Source organism: Diadema antillarum, unplaced genomic scaffold (genome assembly GCF_040938485.1).
Source record: "Diadema antillarum isolate AM-2024a unplaced genomic scaffold, OU_Dant_1.0 scf00000131, whole genome shotgun sequence".
NCBI classification, from domain to species: Eukaryota; Metazoa; Echinodermata; class Echinoidea; order Diadematoida; family Diadematidae; genus Diadema; species Diadema antillarum.
Window position 1 is genome coordinate 406,725 of NW_027271020.1, and position 15,692 is coordinate 422,416.

The 15,692-nt window shown below is 37.3% G+C and overlaps 1 protein-coding gene across 1 annotated transcript; it reads right to left on the reverse strand.

Moving 5' to 3' along the window:
• Positions 1–4,741: 4,741 nt before the first annotated feature.
• Positions 4,742–11,839, reverse strand: LOC139720611 (4-hydroxyphenylpyruvate dioxygenase-like protein). Its single transcript, XM_071631967.1, has 5 exons — positions 10,869–11,839; positions 9,244–9,425; positions 8,459–8,610; positions 6,320–6,441; positions 4,742–5,324 (listed from the first exon to the last, which is right to left on the reverse strand). Exons 1-5 carry the CDS (start codon positions 11,837–11,839, stop codon positions 5,174–5,176), a joined length of 1,578 nt encoding a protein of 525 aa, XP_071488068.1. The 3' UTR covers positions 4,742–5,173.
• Between the last annotated feature and the right edge of the window lie 3,853 nt (positions 11,840–15,692).

The following is a 15,692-nucleotide window of genomic DNA, read 5'->3' on the forward strand; positions in this document are numbered from 1 at the left end:
CGGGAAAGACAATGCTTACGGCAAGAAATGGACTACAAGTATACTCGCCGCGTATTATGAAGGTGATGTTAAGTGTTTGAATGGCCGTGCCGTGGACATGAGCTAACACAATGTAACCACTTTCGCTTCCTACATGCGATTTTCGACTAAATTATGTTCTTTTTGTTGGTGTTACGCGATGTAAGAGGAAATCCAAAGCTCAGAAGGAAAGATTGGGCTACCAACAAACAGAATGTACAAGGTCTGGGCGGGCCTTGAGAAGAGTCGCTTGTGATTCTGCGAAGACCCAGGTGCTGGTAACGGTATATCAGTGTTTATAATTGCTCTCGCACATCGAATCGCATGTGTGTGAGCGTTTTATTCCAAAGAGTTGGCGTCGTCGTTTGTTCACGCAAAATGTAAATTGCACCTTGTAGACGGGTTAAAAAGCTAAAGATGTCAATTTAAACACCCGCTCGGTATCATTAAACTGTCTGCCCACCTGAGGTGTGCCACTTCCAATCATTATTTTCTCCGTACTTGTGTCTACTTTCTCATGAGAAATAAAGAAGCAGAGCAAAGTAAATAACATAAAAGGAAAGGGGGGAGGGGGAGAACAAATGATCCATTGTAAACTGGAAAAGTACTGGTACATGCACCATTTCTTACTTTCAGGCATAATGTCAGGTAAACGGCAAAACAAAAAGACTAGCTCTATTCCAACAATCTGGTAACTCTTATCCATCATTAGCCATTGTTCTACGCTAGTGCAAACGTGCATACTCTAAATCTTAAGCGAACATGGTTTGAAAGTAAACGCATACTGTTCACACTTCCTCTATGACAATATTCCTCAGGTAGGATGTCATATTATTCATGATGTCTTTAATTTTTACTGCCATTAGAAAAGAACCGCAACGTAACAAAAATGGTAATTCAACCGATTGACAAGTAAAACATTGAGTTATAAAAGCGTTGATCACAATAGCATAACATTCACAATGGTAGCATCATCGTATGAATTTCATGATCTATCAAAATCGTTAGGTGAAAATGACTGGCAGATTAATTTGACTGAAGTCAGCAATGTTGTGTGACATGCGCGCAATATGTTAATCACATCATTATAAATATATTATAATTCCAGTGAATTCGTTACCATGATCTTAATTAAAAGGCGTATTTCCTTATGAAAATGCTGTCAAACCACGCAAACCTGGCAAGAGTTCATAGCCCATCATTTTTAGATCATTAGTTATGTCATCAGATAATCGCCAGACTTTAATGCATCTATATATGAGAATAGAGAAGTAAATACTTATGAATAAGTGTATTGCGACAATTAAACACATAAATTTATGCAGATGAACGATTTTGATTTTTAGTCATATACGAATACACAAGAGTTCATTGAAGCTGATTTTTGCTGTGTTTCTTGGTCGACAATGAATAATACCAAAACAAATCAATGCATAAAATTACTTTTTGTATTTGTCTTTTTAACAAACTATAGTACAATATTGTACAACAAAACATATACCATTTGCGTTAACGTATTCAAATTATAAAAGAAAAATATTACTTGAAAGCACATTTTCGTCATTTATTTCTAAAGTTGTCAACAACCACCCCCATCCCATTGGTTTCCAGGAAGAAAAAAAAAACCGACCAGACAGGATTATTTAAGTAATATGAAGTATTCCAGCGCCGAAATAGAAACCTCATCAAAATCTTGCTTCTTCTTGTGTTCAAATGATGCTATGAAGGCGTGCAGAGCGTTTTCGGGGGAGAAAAAAGAAAAAAAAATCTTTATAGGATTTTGTTATAAATACGTCGATTTTAGGTTGAATGTTCTATTTTTAATACAATTCTTAGATACGAAAATATTAATCGTATGTAATAAATCGTCTTAACAATGACTTAAATGATTAAAAAAATGTCCGCTTTATGATAGTTAGGTGTTGATCAGGTCTCTGGAGAAGAGGAGCACAAAGAGCTATCATCACAATAATCCAGCGACATCTATTATATCTCTATGAACATATTGTACAAAAGTTTTAGAATCATCAGTGTTCCTTCTATTTTAGCTTATGAGAGGCAATAAACGAAAATACGAGTTGAAAGTGCAACAGTCTACGAGTTCTTCCGCAATAAAGGTCAACGTCATTTGTAAGCACAGTTACATTCGATATCACTAAGTGAACTGGTGTGGGTGTGTTCAGTGCTCTGTAAGGCCGAGCCAGTTCATCAGTCCCATCAGTGCTTTTCAGTGTCCCCACTGATCTCTACACTACAATGCAGACAAAGATAACTGCATCTAAAATTTCTTCCCGACCGACACACCGAGGAACAAAATCGAAGCTGTCGATGCTGGCGCTCTTTAATTAAAAGCGCGACTGTTATTTTTCACAGCTAAACCAGGTAATGACGTTCACTCACACTGCCCTCCTCTCATAACACGGCGACTCTCCAGAGCATAAATCAACTCGTCTCTCTTTGGTCAGATGGACGTAGGAAGATGTACTTATATCGTTACAGATAAAAAGGGTGAAATCATAACAAACCTAATCCACGTTTTCTGGGGTAAAGACATGTACAATACACACTGTGATGTTAGCGTCGTTGTATACTAGTACGCATTACTTTCTCCGCAACCTTGACCTGATTATGGCTAGTCGTTTGGTTTTCTTTTGTTTTTGTGGCCTTATCTCTTTTTTGTTTTAAATAGTTTTCGTGGCCTGCAATTATGTTATTACAATATACATTACAATATATTTTTCCTCCGTACTTTATGACGTAGTTGGGCCACGGCGACAAAGATAATGATTGTTTTTATTCTCGGTACACATAGGAAGAGATGGAGACGGAGGAGGAGGAGGAGAAGGAGGAGAAGGAGGGAGGACGATGGCGGAGGAGGAGAAGGAGGAGGAGGAGGAGGAGGAGGAGGAGGAGGAGAATAAGAAACGAAGGATAGAGGAGAGATAGAAAAAACACCATAAACAAGGAAGAGGAAGCAAAGACGAGCAAATTGTGGCATGTTCGTGTCATTTCATAACGCCCCCTTTATATTTACCCTCTATGATGGTCCCCTGCCCCCCCCCCCCCAAAAAAAAAAATGATGACAGTTCGAGGAATAACTTAAAATCTAAATGTAGTTTGTCATTGTAATGCAATCAATATCAGGTGCTGTGGAGATTGATTTCAAACTTTTTTGTTTTATGATATTCTTAATTTGAATTTCAGTCGATATCAGGACCATGTTAACAATGAAATTAATATTAGACAAAAAAGCAGCTATATTCTTCTCTCCTGTGCTGCTAAATCATTCTTTTTTAAACATACAGTACACACACGCTCACACACACACACATACACATACACTCTCTCCCACTAACACACAACACCCACATCCTGACACACTCAAGCTAACACACAATTAAAATACCCCCCCCCCCCACACACACACAATCATATTCTTGTAGACCATTTATGGTCGATATAATTTTGTTTGTTGCTGTTTTTTTCATCATAACAAACAGAAGACGTCATTCACTACCATTTTCAGAAAAGATGGACGTTAATAACTAGTGTGTGTATAAAGTAATAATAACTAATGTATAATTCTTGAATGCAGTATGTATGGGTACTGGCACTGACACACACACACATACACACATCAGCACAAAGCAGTCTGACCGACAAAGCAAAGTCTGCAATTATAAAAGGAACCTGATGTGTGTTCTAATATACTGTCCTTTTATCTGTAATCAACTTCTGTCAACAAGGTAAATCTTTTTAACATGGAATTAAAACACTGTCAAACACCTTTTATCTATTTTTCAACCTTATTTGGTATAACATTTCACTTTAATTGCACAAACATCGTATGTTGTTTATGACTGATTTGAACATCATGTTACGCATCACTTTCCACTCTGACAAGTTGCTGCTATTCTGCAAATACCCTCCCTCCTTTACTTTGTACAGTACTATTTTAATTTGTGGGGGGGGGGAGGATGACTCTCTGATGGATCCATACTGAATATCATAAAACTCCTTATTCGAATACGACTTTAACAATAATATTATGCAATACAATTATGCTGGGGAGTGGGGGAATTAAAGCACTAAAATATTTTCAAAGATGTAGTGTGCTCATATGGGTGACTCAACGTATGAACATTTGATCAGTCTTCACTGCTGGCAGCAAGCTGAAATAATACCATCAGCATAACACATCCAGTTGAAAAAGTAATCAACCTTCAGATACAGATTCTGGTACCATATAAAATGTGTACATCAAGTTACTTAATCTAATTCATGGAATGAGTTGACTTTTAAACTTATAATATATAATGGTATGGGGGAATTGGAGTGGGTATTTCAGTCATGCAGATTAAAAATAATATTTGACAAGGAACCAGACTTTTTAGTGAAATTTAGCACAGTAAAAAAAAAAAAGTGAAGTGGATGGAATTTCAGTACCATACTTTCTAAATACTTCTCAAGTTCTTATGCCACACATTGCACATCTTTCTACACTTCTTCCGTCAAATGAAATACGTGTACATACAATGTATACTGCACTTGCAACAATGAAATAAATACAGTGTACTACAATTTTGACAATTAGCGAGTCATCACTTTTTTTCTAGGCTGACCTCACACGCGGCATGGCATCTGCAATGCACATGAACAGATCTTACTTCAAGAATATTGACCCCTGCGTACGCTACACGATACAGAATAGGCAACACTCATGGTAAATTATACTCAATGCCCGAGTTTCTGATGCATGTATAATGCACTATGACATGACATGCAGATAAACCATGCATGGCATTCTTTTGTACCTCAAACTAATAACATTTATTCTGGTCTCATATATTGAAATAATTCAATATCCACAATTTATACTAATATCACCATTTTGTGAAACATGTGAAACTTCACAATTCCTTATTAACTGTTCTTCTGATTTTACCTATAATACAATTTTGATGAAACCTATACATGTACTACTCGGTGCTGGTGGACTGTACTCAGTATTTCTTTTCAAATTTGAGCACAGTGTTCTATTGCAATCTAAATGCCTCTTGTTAGATGTTACATAGATCAAATTTGCCTCTCAGCTGCTGATAAGACATAGTGCTACATTTCACTCAACAAGGAAATAAGAACTGGGAAGTTTTTGTTATGTTTTCTCTTGCATGTAGGCCTCCACCGATTTCCACAGGGCCTTGATGTTTCCTGCTCCGAAGCCACATGCCCCATTCCTCTGGATTACCTCTAGGAAGAACGTGTCCCGGTCAAAGAATGGACGGGTGAAAACTTGCATTAAGTACCTGCAAAAGACAACAACACACACACATGTAACAGTCAGAAAATCAAAGAGGTGTTAATCTTGGATTTCTTAAAATTTGGTATTACTTCTGTAGATATTGATGAACCATGAGGGTGAGAAAACACAGCGGTATTTCAAAACTTCAACTTATTCTTTCAAATGTGAGAAGCAGAAGTTGACTTTATTGCTGTGATACGATTGCTCTGTACATAGAAAGTGACTGGTTATGACCCATTTCTGCGATAATCCACACTAACGACAGAGTACCATTGATGCACACAGAGCCACTTTGACTGATCTTGTTGAAATGTAGATATCTCACAATTCGTCAGGTGAGAATGAGAAAGGAGTTTACGTTGCCTGTAAACCCATCGGCCCAAATGCACGAAGGTGGTACAATCTTTGTCCATGGTTTAAACCATGGACAAAAAACATATTTTTTATGGGGCGCCAAGTGTCGCATGGCCTATTTCGTTACGAAATCAGTCATATCTTCGACGAAATGACCATTTGCATTAACGGATAGACTTCGCAGCTCTGCACACATACAAGGATACGAACTAGCACTGGCTAGTGGATGTGACACCTATCTAGTAATTGGGAGATTGTTGGTCCAAGTCCATCTTGAGTATGTATGCCCATTTTTTTTTTATGACGACTACTTAACCCATTGAGGACGAGTCCTGAGTATTCACGGGCAAGTGTCTACGGGATATGCGTGTTGTAGCAAAATCAGCCCATCCTCAACTGGTCAAACATTAACTAATATTAAGTATTTAAGAGTTTATCATAAGAGTTTATTATAAGAGTATTAAGTGCTTATCTAGTGTCAACGAAGGGCAGTTAGTCGATCAGTTACAACATGGGAGGGCTTGGTAAAGTTCAACATACTCTGAATGACCAGTGCTAAGGTTGCTGTACTGTACCCTCTCAATGGCATGCGAGTGATGTATGGATGTGACAAGCCTGAATGAATGCGGTGGCAGGGAACCTCACCTGAGTGGTTTTTCTCTGTCTGCCCCCTCATCCTGGAAGTCTTCGGCATCTAGGAGGATTCCAAGCCTCTCCAGCAAGACTGGGTCGTGACCTGTCATCAGGATTTCTTGGAGTTTGCCAACCTGGGTCGGTTAAACACAAATACATCGTAACCTCATAAACTCAGAGAGCAAATAACCACATCTGTTTAACTTTTCATACAAAATGCTTAACACTATGGATTTGAAAACAATTTTCTCACATTTTCGAAGCGAGGGAACTTGATTACTTCCGACAACAATTCTTTCCTCAAATTTATCATATTTTGTGCTTTCAGCAGGTTCTTGGTAACTGATGATCAAACTGGAACAGAAAGTACAAGACAAGTAACAAACAAAATTGATTTGAGGTGGAGGACTTACAGGACCTGCAAAATGTTAAGAATGATCGTCTTTTCAGCTTTCATTTGAAATATGATCCTTGAGAAATTTGAGATGTCTTTAATTGATCTTGTAAATACACTAATGACATCACTTGATGAAGGAAAAATAACACTTGGTATTTTTATAGATTTTAAAAAGGCTTTTGTTACGATAAATCATGATATTCTTTTATGTAAACTGGCTCATTATGGTATTCGTGGAATTCCACTTCAATGGTTTGCTGATTATCTGTCCAACAGATCTCAGCTGCTATCTTATAAAGGAATAGTCTCAACACCGAAGACTATAACTTGTGGTGTCCCGCAAGGGTCAGTTTTGGGGCCTACACTCTTTTTGATATTCATAAATGATTTGCCACGCTCTTCCTCTTTCTTTAAATTCAGATTGTTTGCTGACGATTCAAATATTTTTCATGCTTATGCTGCTCGCCAAAAAGAAATTGATGTGAATGAAGTACATGAAAACCTGCATAACGTTCAAACATGGTGTAATGCCAATAAAATTACAATCAATTTAAAGAAAACAAATTATATGGTAATAAGAGGAAAATGCCAGTTAGTTGCGATGAGGGGTGCAATAAAACTATCTGACACAGACATTGATGAGGTGGGTGTTGCATCCTTCATCGGAACTCAGATTGATTGTCATCTTACTTGGGACCCTCACATTCAATTGGTAAATAAATGTGTTCGAAGGAAAGTAGGTGTATTGTATAAATTAAGACAGTATGTTCCGCAGCGCATTCTTGTGCTTTTGTATAAATCTTTTATACGGTCACACACATTATATGGTATTGAGGTATGGGGCAGTACTTATAAATCTCACTTACATTGTATACATATTTCTCAAAAAATGGCTCTTAGAGCTAGAACATTTTCGTCGTCACGAACACATTCAGAACCCTTGTTCCAAAGATTCAAACTTCTAGATGTTGTTAGGTTACATAAGTTCTCAGTTCTTACATTTATGTACGATCTCTGCCATGGAACTATTCCGCACCCTCTGTTTGACTATTGCCAAATTGTGCATCATACTTACAGGACAAGAACAAATGAAAAAAGAATGTTGTACTTACCAAAATTTAGAACCACACAGGGACAATTTTCGATTTCTTACTTAGGACCAAAACTTTGGAACACATTGCCACGAGAAATGCGTGAATAAAGCAAAAAATCTACATTTCGTAAATGCCTTGCGGATTTCCTACTCTAATAGATATTATACTGTATCAAGTATTATTAGTTTTCTATGTTAGAAAATGAATGATGTATAAATATTCAGTCATTTTAACTAACCATGTAATAATTTTTCTTTTGTATTTAGCTTTTAGTATGAAGATCAAGGTGACCAATCTCGACTAGCACTTGTGCTAACTTTTGGTTTCCATGTTAACAACAGCAACTTTGTAGAATTATGCTACATGTATCATATTTAACTCTCAAATATCATCATTTAATCATGTTATTGTAAAGGAGTGACAGATAAGTATATTTTTTCACATATGTATGTAGATACAATTGTGTTATGATTCTTATATGTACATGTTCAAAATGATGTTGCTAATAAAACTTCAAACTTCAAACTTCAAACTTACATTTGTAATCAATTCAGTGTTCCAGTACTGGGTTGCAAGTGTGCTGCCATTCATTTTGCATAGACAATCATTTTATTCACTTTTTGCTAAAATGATAACTTAGTTGAAGGGCCTCATACATACGTGTGTGTAGTAGGTAGGAGGCGGGATCATGAACTGTAGTCCGCTGCTCTGCAAGTGCTGAACTGTGTGCTCTATGTTGGGGGTGTAGAGGCCAATGTGCTGTATTCCCGGCCCACAATGCTCTCTTATGAACGTCTCAACCTGATTGGCACCTGTGGAGGAGTGATAACAGGCAGATGACCACATCATTACTGGCTCATCCACAGTGCAATACTGAACATGATGTCCTTCTTCTTGCTAGTCAGTACATTTTGAAATTTATTGCTATTGATTTTCAAACACAATTTGCACTAAAACACTGTCATTACACCAATGTGGTCATATATGTCTCTACTACACCACGCTGAAAGACAAGAAAAAACTCGATTTGTAAAGACCTCAGGTGTGTGAGTACACAAATTCCATTATATGCCTTGTATGACAACTGCTACAAGAATTTGAATGCTGTCAAGATATTCACAGCATGTTAATTGGTTCCTGGCATGACAGATCCAAGACTAAAATACTACTGTACATAAAAACTGGTGCCAAAGTAAGGAAACCATCACCGTTTTTCTTTCTGGATTATTGGGCGCCATGTTTGTCAAAGAAAGCTGCTGCAGCAGCCAATTGAAAGGAGGAACATTTAAAGAACCTTGTTGAACACATACAAGTTCTTTCTAAGGCAGTGACAGCGACTCTAGTGTATGTAACATTTTATGATGCTTTTCTGCTCAATACTCTGATATCATCCCTTGTTTAATCTGTCATCTAGATTAAAGAGACACACTGCATGATAGACAAACCTTGATCAGGTAATGCTTCTGCCACAACAAACATCAACTTGGCATCTGATCCTAATCTTTCCTCTGAAGACTCCTCTGGAAAGGTCAGGCCCGTCTCTGCACATCTCCAGTACTCCATTGCCTTCATCCTGAGTCCAACGTTGCTGCCACGCACTACAAAGCCTTCCAGTTTGTCTTCCTCACTGGTGAACACAGATTGTCAAATGCAAACACAAAACAGATGATGAGAAGAGAGCTCAGAAGTAATGTATGATGCAAACACAGCACAGACCACGTGACTGTAACAGATATTTAGGAGGGTACAGGTGACCATGCTGATTAGCTTACCTTTGACTGGTTATCATCATACTGTTCATCATAAACATGGATTAGAGAAGAGGTCTGGGGAGAATATTTCATCAATCTCAAAGAAAAAGTTGACAACATTAGTGGATCTCATCACCCTGGGATATTTTCAAGGTCCTTTGTCTTTTGTTAAGCCATCAATCTGGTACCTGAGTAATCTTTTTTCATCACAACTACGGGTACATAACATTTATAAATCACCTGGCATGACATTTCTTATAGTAAACAATGAACACATGTCACTGTGTATAATTTAAATGAATATATGATGTCAAGCTAAAAATACCTCCAGTTGTGGTAATGTTATAAACTATTTAATCATATAGCAAGCAAATTCTTATTTCACAGAGGGCCAACCATGGTAGGCCTGTTAATACATTTGTATGTAAATAAAATCTTATATCTTTTTATATGTGGCACTTGTAAAGGACTCCTCTTTTTTTTCAACAATCCTTCTATAAACATCTTATTTCTAATTCTTAAATTTGGAAGCATGAAATTAAGTACGAGTACTTTCTGTTTTTTGTTTTTCAATCTGGCATTGTTTGCATATTGTACTATGTTCAAAAAGTGTGTAAAATTGTAAATAACCCTACAATTTCTTTGTTCAAAATAGTGTAAAACACTGTGATTATAATATCATCATCATGTGTGGTTCTGCTTACACCATTTTCTTTAAACATGTGCAACCCTTAAACTACAGTACTTTTATTTCATGTCAGGTTGTGATGAAACATGTTGCCATTTGTTCACCTGATTTGACACTCTTGATAGATTTATAGTGAACCAGGACACAGAAGATTTTATGCTTTTTATTTTTTACTCTTCAAATGATCCCTTTCTCATAAGTTTAGTTACATCACTTGAGGTGGTACTTTAATTTTGAGTCTGAAGATCAAAGCTCTCCAGATGTTGTGGTGAAGCACAATAAACACTCACCACTAGTGAGTAGTTAGTGACCAGTAGTTAAATCCTCTCTATTCAAGGGAGACAGTGTATCAAATTTACAGTTCAAATATATGTAAGTTTCAAATGACATTAATTAAAAACAACTTGTATTACATAAATTTGCCACAACAGGACTAGATTTATACATGTACATGATTGCATTTCATTCAATTCTAACCACTGCATATCATGATAAAACAAAATTGTCATGCTTACATTTAATAAGACTCATTACAAATTAGAAATAAACAACTAAAACTTCCACTACCACTACCAGACTAAATGCATGGCCAGGATACACATACAACTTACACGAATTTACAAGTGCTTACCTGTCAAGCCAAAATCTGTTCATACCAAAGCAGTTCTCATACCAATCTAGGACTTCATGTGATGCTCCTGTTGGAACTGCAAAGGTAATGTGATCAAAATGGGTGACCAGTGGCTTCATTCTGGCATCTTCTGTGTCATTAATGACAGGAGTTTGACTATCAGCCTCAGTTGATGATGTTAAGTCTTGATCAACAACGTTATATATGCTGCCATTTAATGCTACATCGTCAGACTCATTAGGGTTGCAGGTAACCGATGAAAAGCCAGGTAAAAAGGTGCCCTTGTATTGCTTCGTATTCAGAATTGTGTGCACGACATTCCCCACACACGATTTCACAGCTGCCACCTCAACATAGCCATGGGGATCCCTTATCACTGTAGGCTGGCATAAAACTTGAGCACCACCACTGTTGGCTCGCTTGACTGTTGCCTCTACATCACACACCTCAAAGGCAACGTTGCAGACAGTGTCGATATTTCCCCTTGCATTCTGGGGAATATTGAAGTCAAGATTCTGAGATGAAAGGGGAGGAGAAACGTAGCCTAATCTATAAGTAGGCATAGAGGACTGGATGCTGCGACTATCACATCCGCGACCGTCGTTGCAGCGTTCATCAACATTCGATACGGTACTGCCTACGGCTACGTGAGTAGGGCGACTATCCCTATCACATAGGTGGTCACGCGAGCCAGTCGTGCTGGCTCTGACATTGACGCCGGTACCGCCCGAGGAGGCCTCCGGAAATCCCCCTGCCGATGATGCCGGTGATGGTGCCACCGGCGACGAGGTTTCGTCTACATGTTCACTCACTACTAGCACCGACGAGCCACTTCTGAGTACCCAGTCTGTCCTGTGGACGTCCCTCCTCTCAGCGAATAACTTGAAGTTGACGTTAGATATCAGCTTATGGACAATTCGAGGTCCATTTCTCACGGCGAGTTGCACATGATGAACACAGCGCGCAGCCATTTTGTACTTCGAAACTAAATATAGGGTTGTGAACGATGAGGGCGTAATTGAATCTATTTCGTAACTTTTTTATTTTTCGCGAAATCCCAGGAGGGTATTACGTCAGGCGAACTCCCATGATTAGAGATGCATCCTTATACTAGGTGTTACAAAAAAAAAAAAAAAAAATCCACTGTTGATGCTTAATAAAAGTAGCTCGAAAACTATAAATCAGATAAAACTGTTATTGATATGAATAATAGCTGAATAGTGTACAATTTAGTTGGAGGTGATTTGAATATGAAAACCTAGATCAGTTTCATGAAATCCATGATTAATTTCAAAGTTAGGTTCCAGATTTAGGTCAAATTTTAACCCTCTGTACAAGACCTGAACTTTACACATGAACTAATGATGTGTATGTGAGTGTGTCCTGACAATGACCCTGAACAATGGACACTACCTGTTCAGAGCTCTGCTCCTAGGCACGTGAATTCTTTATTAATTATTCATGATGGATTGCCTGGGCACTGCTAGTCTGAATTCCTAGCATAGGGTGAAATGCATGCACATGAAAAAAGTAAGCACATGTTTCCACATGCTTGCATACACCACATTTCAGAATGAATAAAGACTAGCTGTGGTGAATAAATGAATAAATAATGGTATTCAAATCTTGGGCATTGTCCAGGACCATTGTCTGGGTGTCAAGTACACACTCCCATACAAATCCCATACACACCAATTGACTTAGAACTGTGCAAAGTTTAAGTTTTGTAAAGAGGGTTGAAAATAGAGCAAAATCTGAAATCTAGACTAACTGAAAAATTAATGTTTAATATAATGAAACTGAAATATGCTGTCATTTTGAAATTGCCTCCAATAAAATTGTACGCTATTCAGCTATTGCTCATATCAATGTCAGTGTTATCTGTTATGTAGTTTTTGATATATTAAAGCTAGGACTGACTGAGATCGATTAAGATAGTATTATCGATATTCAGGAACGCTCATTGTTGTCATATCTTGCAAGGCAGCAGACGTTTTCGTTTTCACTATCGACAACGCATTGATCACAAACACACACACACATAATGTATATATATATATATTTGCATGTGAGATCTCGTAACAAATCTGTCCTTTAATGTTTGTGATATTCCTGTTCTGCTAATTCCTATGGCACGTGATTTCGGCGTCATTATCTTTGATGATCTTTGTATGAAAACATACATCAATAACATAATGTAAATCCGCAGCCATAGGTATACTCAGGATTGGAAAATTGAGATTTTCTTCTGGATAAAACAACTGCAGAGAAACTGATGCATGCGTTTATTATCATTATTTTTTTTGTAATTTGGATAACAGTAATTGTTTATTGCTTATTGGAATTCCGTAATTTCAGCTGAAACGACTCCAGCGGACACAAAATTAAGCCGCAATTAGGGCTTTTAACATTTAATCATAATACCTATAGTAATTTTCTTCCTTAAAGTCTATATCTTATATGGTCTTCATTGGTTGCCGACGAGGGCTCGTATCAAGTTTAAAGTTCTGACACTTAAACGTAGTATTCAAATATTTTCATGGAAATTCCCCTGCATACCTCAGTGGACTCAATCAAGCCATATCATCCCGCCGTAATCTAAGTTCAAAGTCAAAGAATCTCCTCTCTGAAATAGATAAGTCCAAAATGCGAGACATTTTGTGATATAGATTTTGGAAAAATAGCACCATCGTTGTGGAACAATCCCCCAGTCAGCGTTAGATTTTGATAAATTCAAATCTATGTTGCAAACTCATCTTTTTGATACACGTGATTGTTAATTATGATAGTATATTATTGAATATAGAAATGTTTGGATGATTTTATTTCCATGTGCACACGCATAGAGACTATGATATTATACGCTCTAAGAACTGATTATTATCATGATCATCATTGTCGATATATATTATGTCATAACAAATACATACTATGATAATAATTAATCTCTCTCTCTCTCTCTCTCTCTCTCTCTCTATATATATATATATATATATATATATATATATATATATATTATATATATAGTGCATGAGGCTGAATGCACTATAACAATATAAGCACCGACAAATTCTGAATTTGCCCCGAAGGCCAGTTATATTCAATGAGGCCGCAGGCCGAATTGAATATAATTGCCTGAGGGCAAATTCAGAATTTGGAGGTGCTTGGTACTTGTTATAGTGCAATAAGATGTCATGCACTATGTGATATATAAAATAGCATACATACCCAGGCAACATAAGCCTAGATTATTTCTAACAGTTACACGTGTCTACACAAGCAATAATACCAGTTTCTTTGAACCTGTGTAGACAAAATCCTGAAGATCCAAATTCAACTATAGAGTCTAGGCCGTAGGGTCTACGTGGTTATATCTAACGTTTTCTAGGCCCAACGATAGGTTAGGTCTAGGGGCCCTGGCCTAGCGTTTTTATACTAGATCTACGTACACTGTACTGTACGTCACTTACGAGCGACAGAGCTAGTTAACACTTGACCCTAAAATAGGTCTACCATGGATCTAACAGTAACAGTAACACTAACAGTAACACGATAGACGCCCTACTTACTGCACTGTGGGTCCAGGACCAGGACTACGCGGAGGTGCGCCGTGGAAATGGGCAGCGTGTGGTGTGTAGAATGTACGGAGAAAGCGGCACAAATCTTGGGTTGACTTGCTCAGTAATATCCGTCGGATTGATTCCTTTTTCAGAACAGTAGGAGTCCAAAATTCGTAGGGCGTATTTGATGGCATCCTTTGTGTCCTTATTGTCTAAGATACTGTTTATATAGATCAATCTCTCTAAAAGTAGCGAACCTGTTCATTTCAGCTTCCATGTTTAAATCTACCGCTGAAAGTCTAGTCCCACACAGATAAGTTGCTGGCATAGCCAGCCTGCGAGAATTGAGAATAACGATAATATCGAGCAAAGCATATCGCGGTTATGGCGCAATCGCGTTGATAAGGTGCGGGATTCAATTACTCGATGATTAAAATGAGGGAGCAAAAACCGATATCAAATCGATAGTGGGTTATCGTTTGCAATCGTTATATTTTGCGTGCACTATAACTTTTGTCATGCACTGCCGGCCTGTATCATAAGTATGTATGCTATTTTATATACATATATATATATATATATATACATATATATATATAATACATATATATATATATATATATACATATATATATATATATATATATATATATATATATATATAAGAATGCGAGTGTAGCCATACGAGTGAGTCATTTTTAAATCATTACAGTCTTGATGAAGGTCCGAACGAGACCAATAGCTCGGCAATAAACACGCACGTTGATCACTAGCTACGTCCACGAATGCTCTTCTTCTCGCACTGTATAAATATATATATATATATATATTTTTTTTTTTACCTGGGTTGATTTTATTTATACGTTGTTGTCATTGACTGTATAGATCCTGAAGAAGGGCTTTTCGCCCGAAAGCTCGATGATTAAAGGGGTGCTACCCAACACCAGCCACGTCTATTAATGTGCAAGATTTGATGTCAATATATATATATATATATATATATATATATATATATATGTATATATATATCATATATACTCATATAATTACACACGTATATCATGAATACATTATGATAATCATTAATCTCTCCCTCTCTCTCTCTGTCTCTCTCTCTCTCTCTCTCTCTCTCTGTTTGTGCGTGGCTGTGTGTGTATGTGCGTGTTATGTGCGAGTGACTGATTCCAAAGAAGTGTTACCAACTGGCAGCTAGCCGACAGCCACATGGTTCACATACACTGTAGTAGTCAAAATATCATCAAGA

What these genes read in the sequence shown, in the direction of transcription:
- LOC139720611 (XM_071631967.1), bottom strand. Translation starts at nt 11,839, where the DNA reads ATGGCTGCGCGCTGTGTTCATCATGTGCAACTCGCCGTGAGAAATGGA. An exon ending in AACAGATTTTGGCTTGACAG is followed by an intron (nt 9,426 to 10,868) that starts GTAAGCACTTGT and finishes TGTGTTCACCAG; the next exon opens with TGAGGAAGACAAACTGGAAG. An exon ending in GACAGAGAAAAACCACTCAG is followed by an intron (nt 5,325 to 6,319) that starts GTGAGGTTCCCT and finishes TGTCTTTTGCAG; the next exon opens with GTACTTAATGCAAGTTTTCA.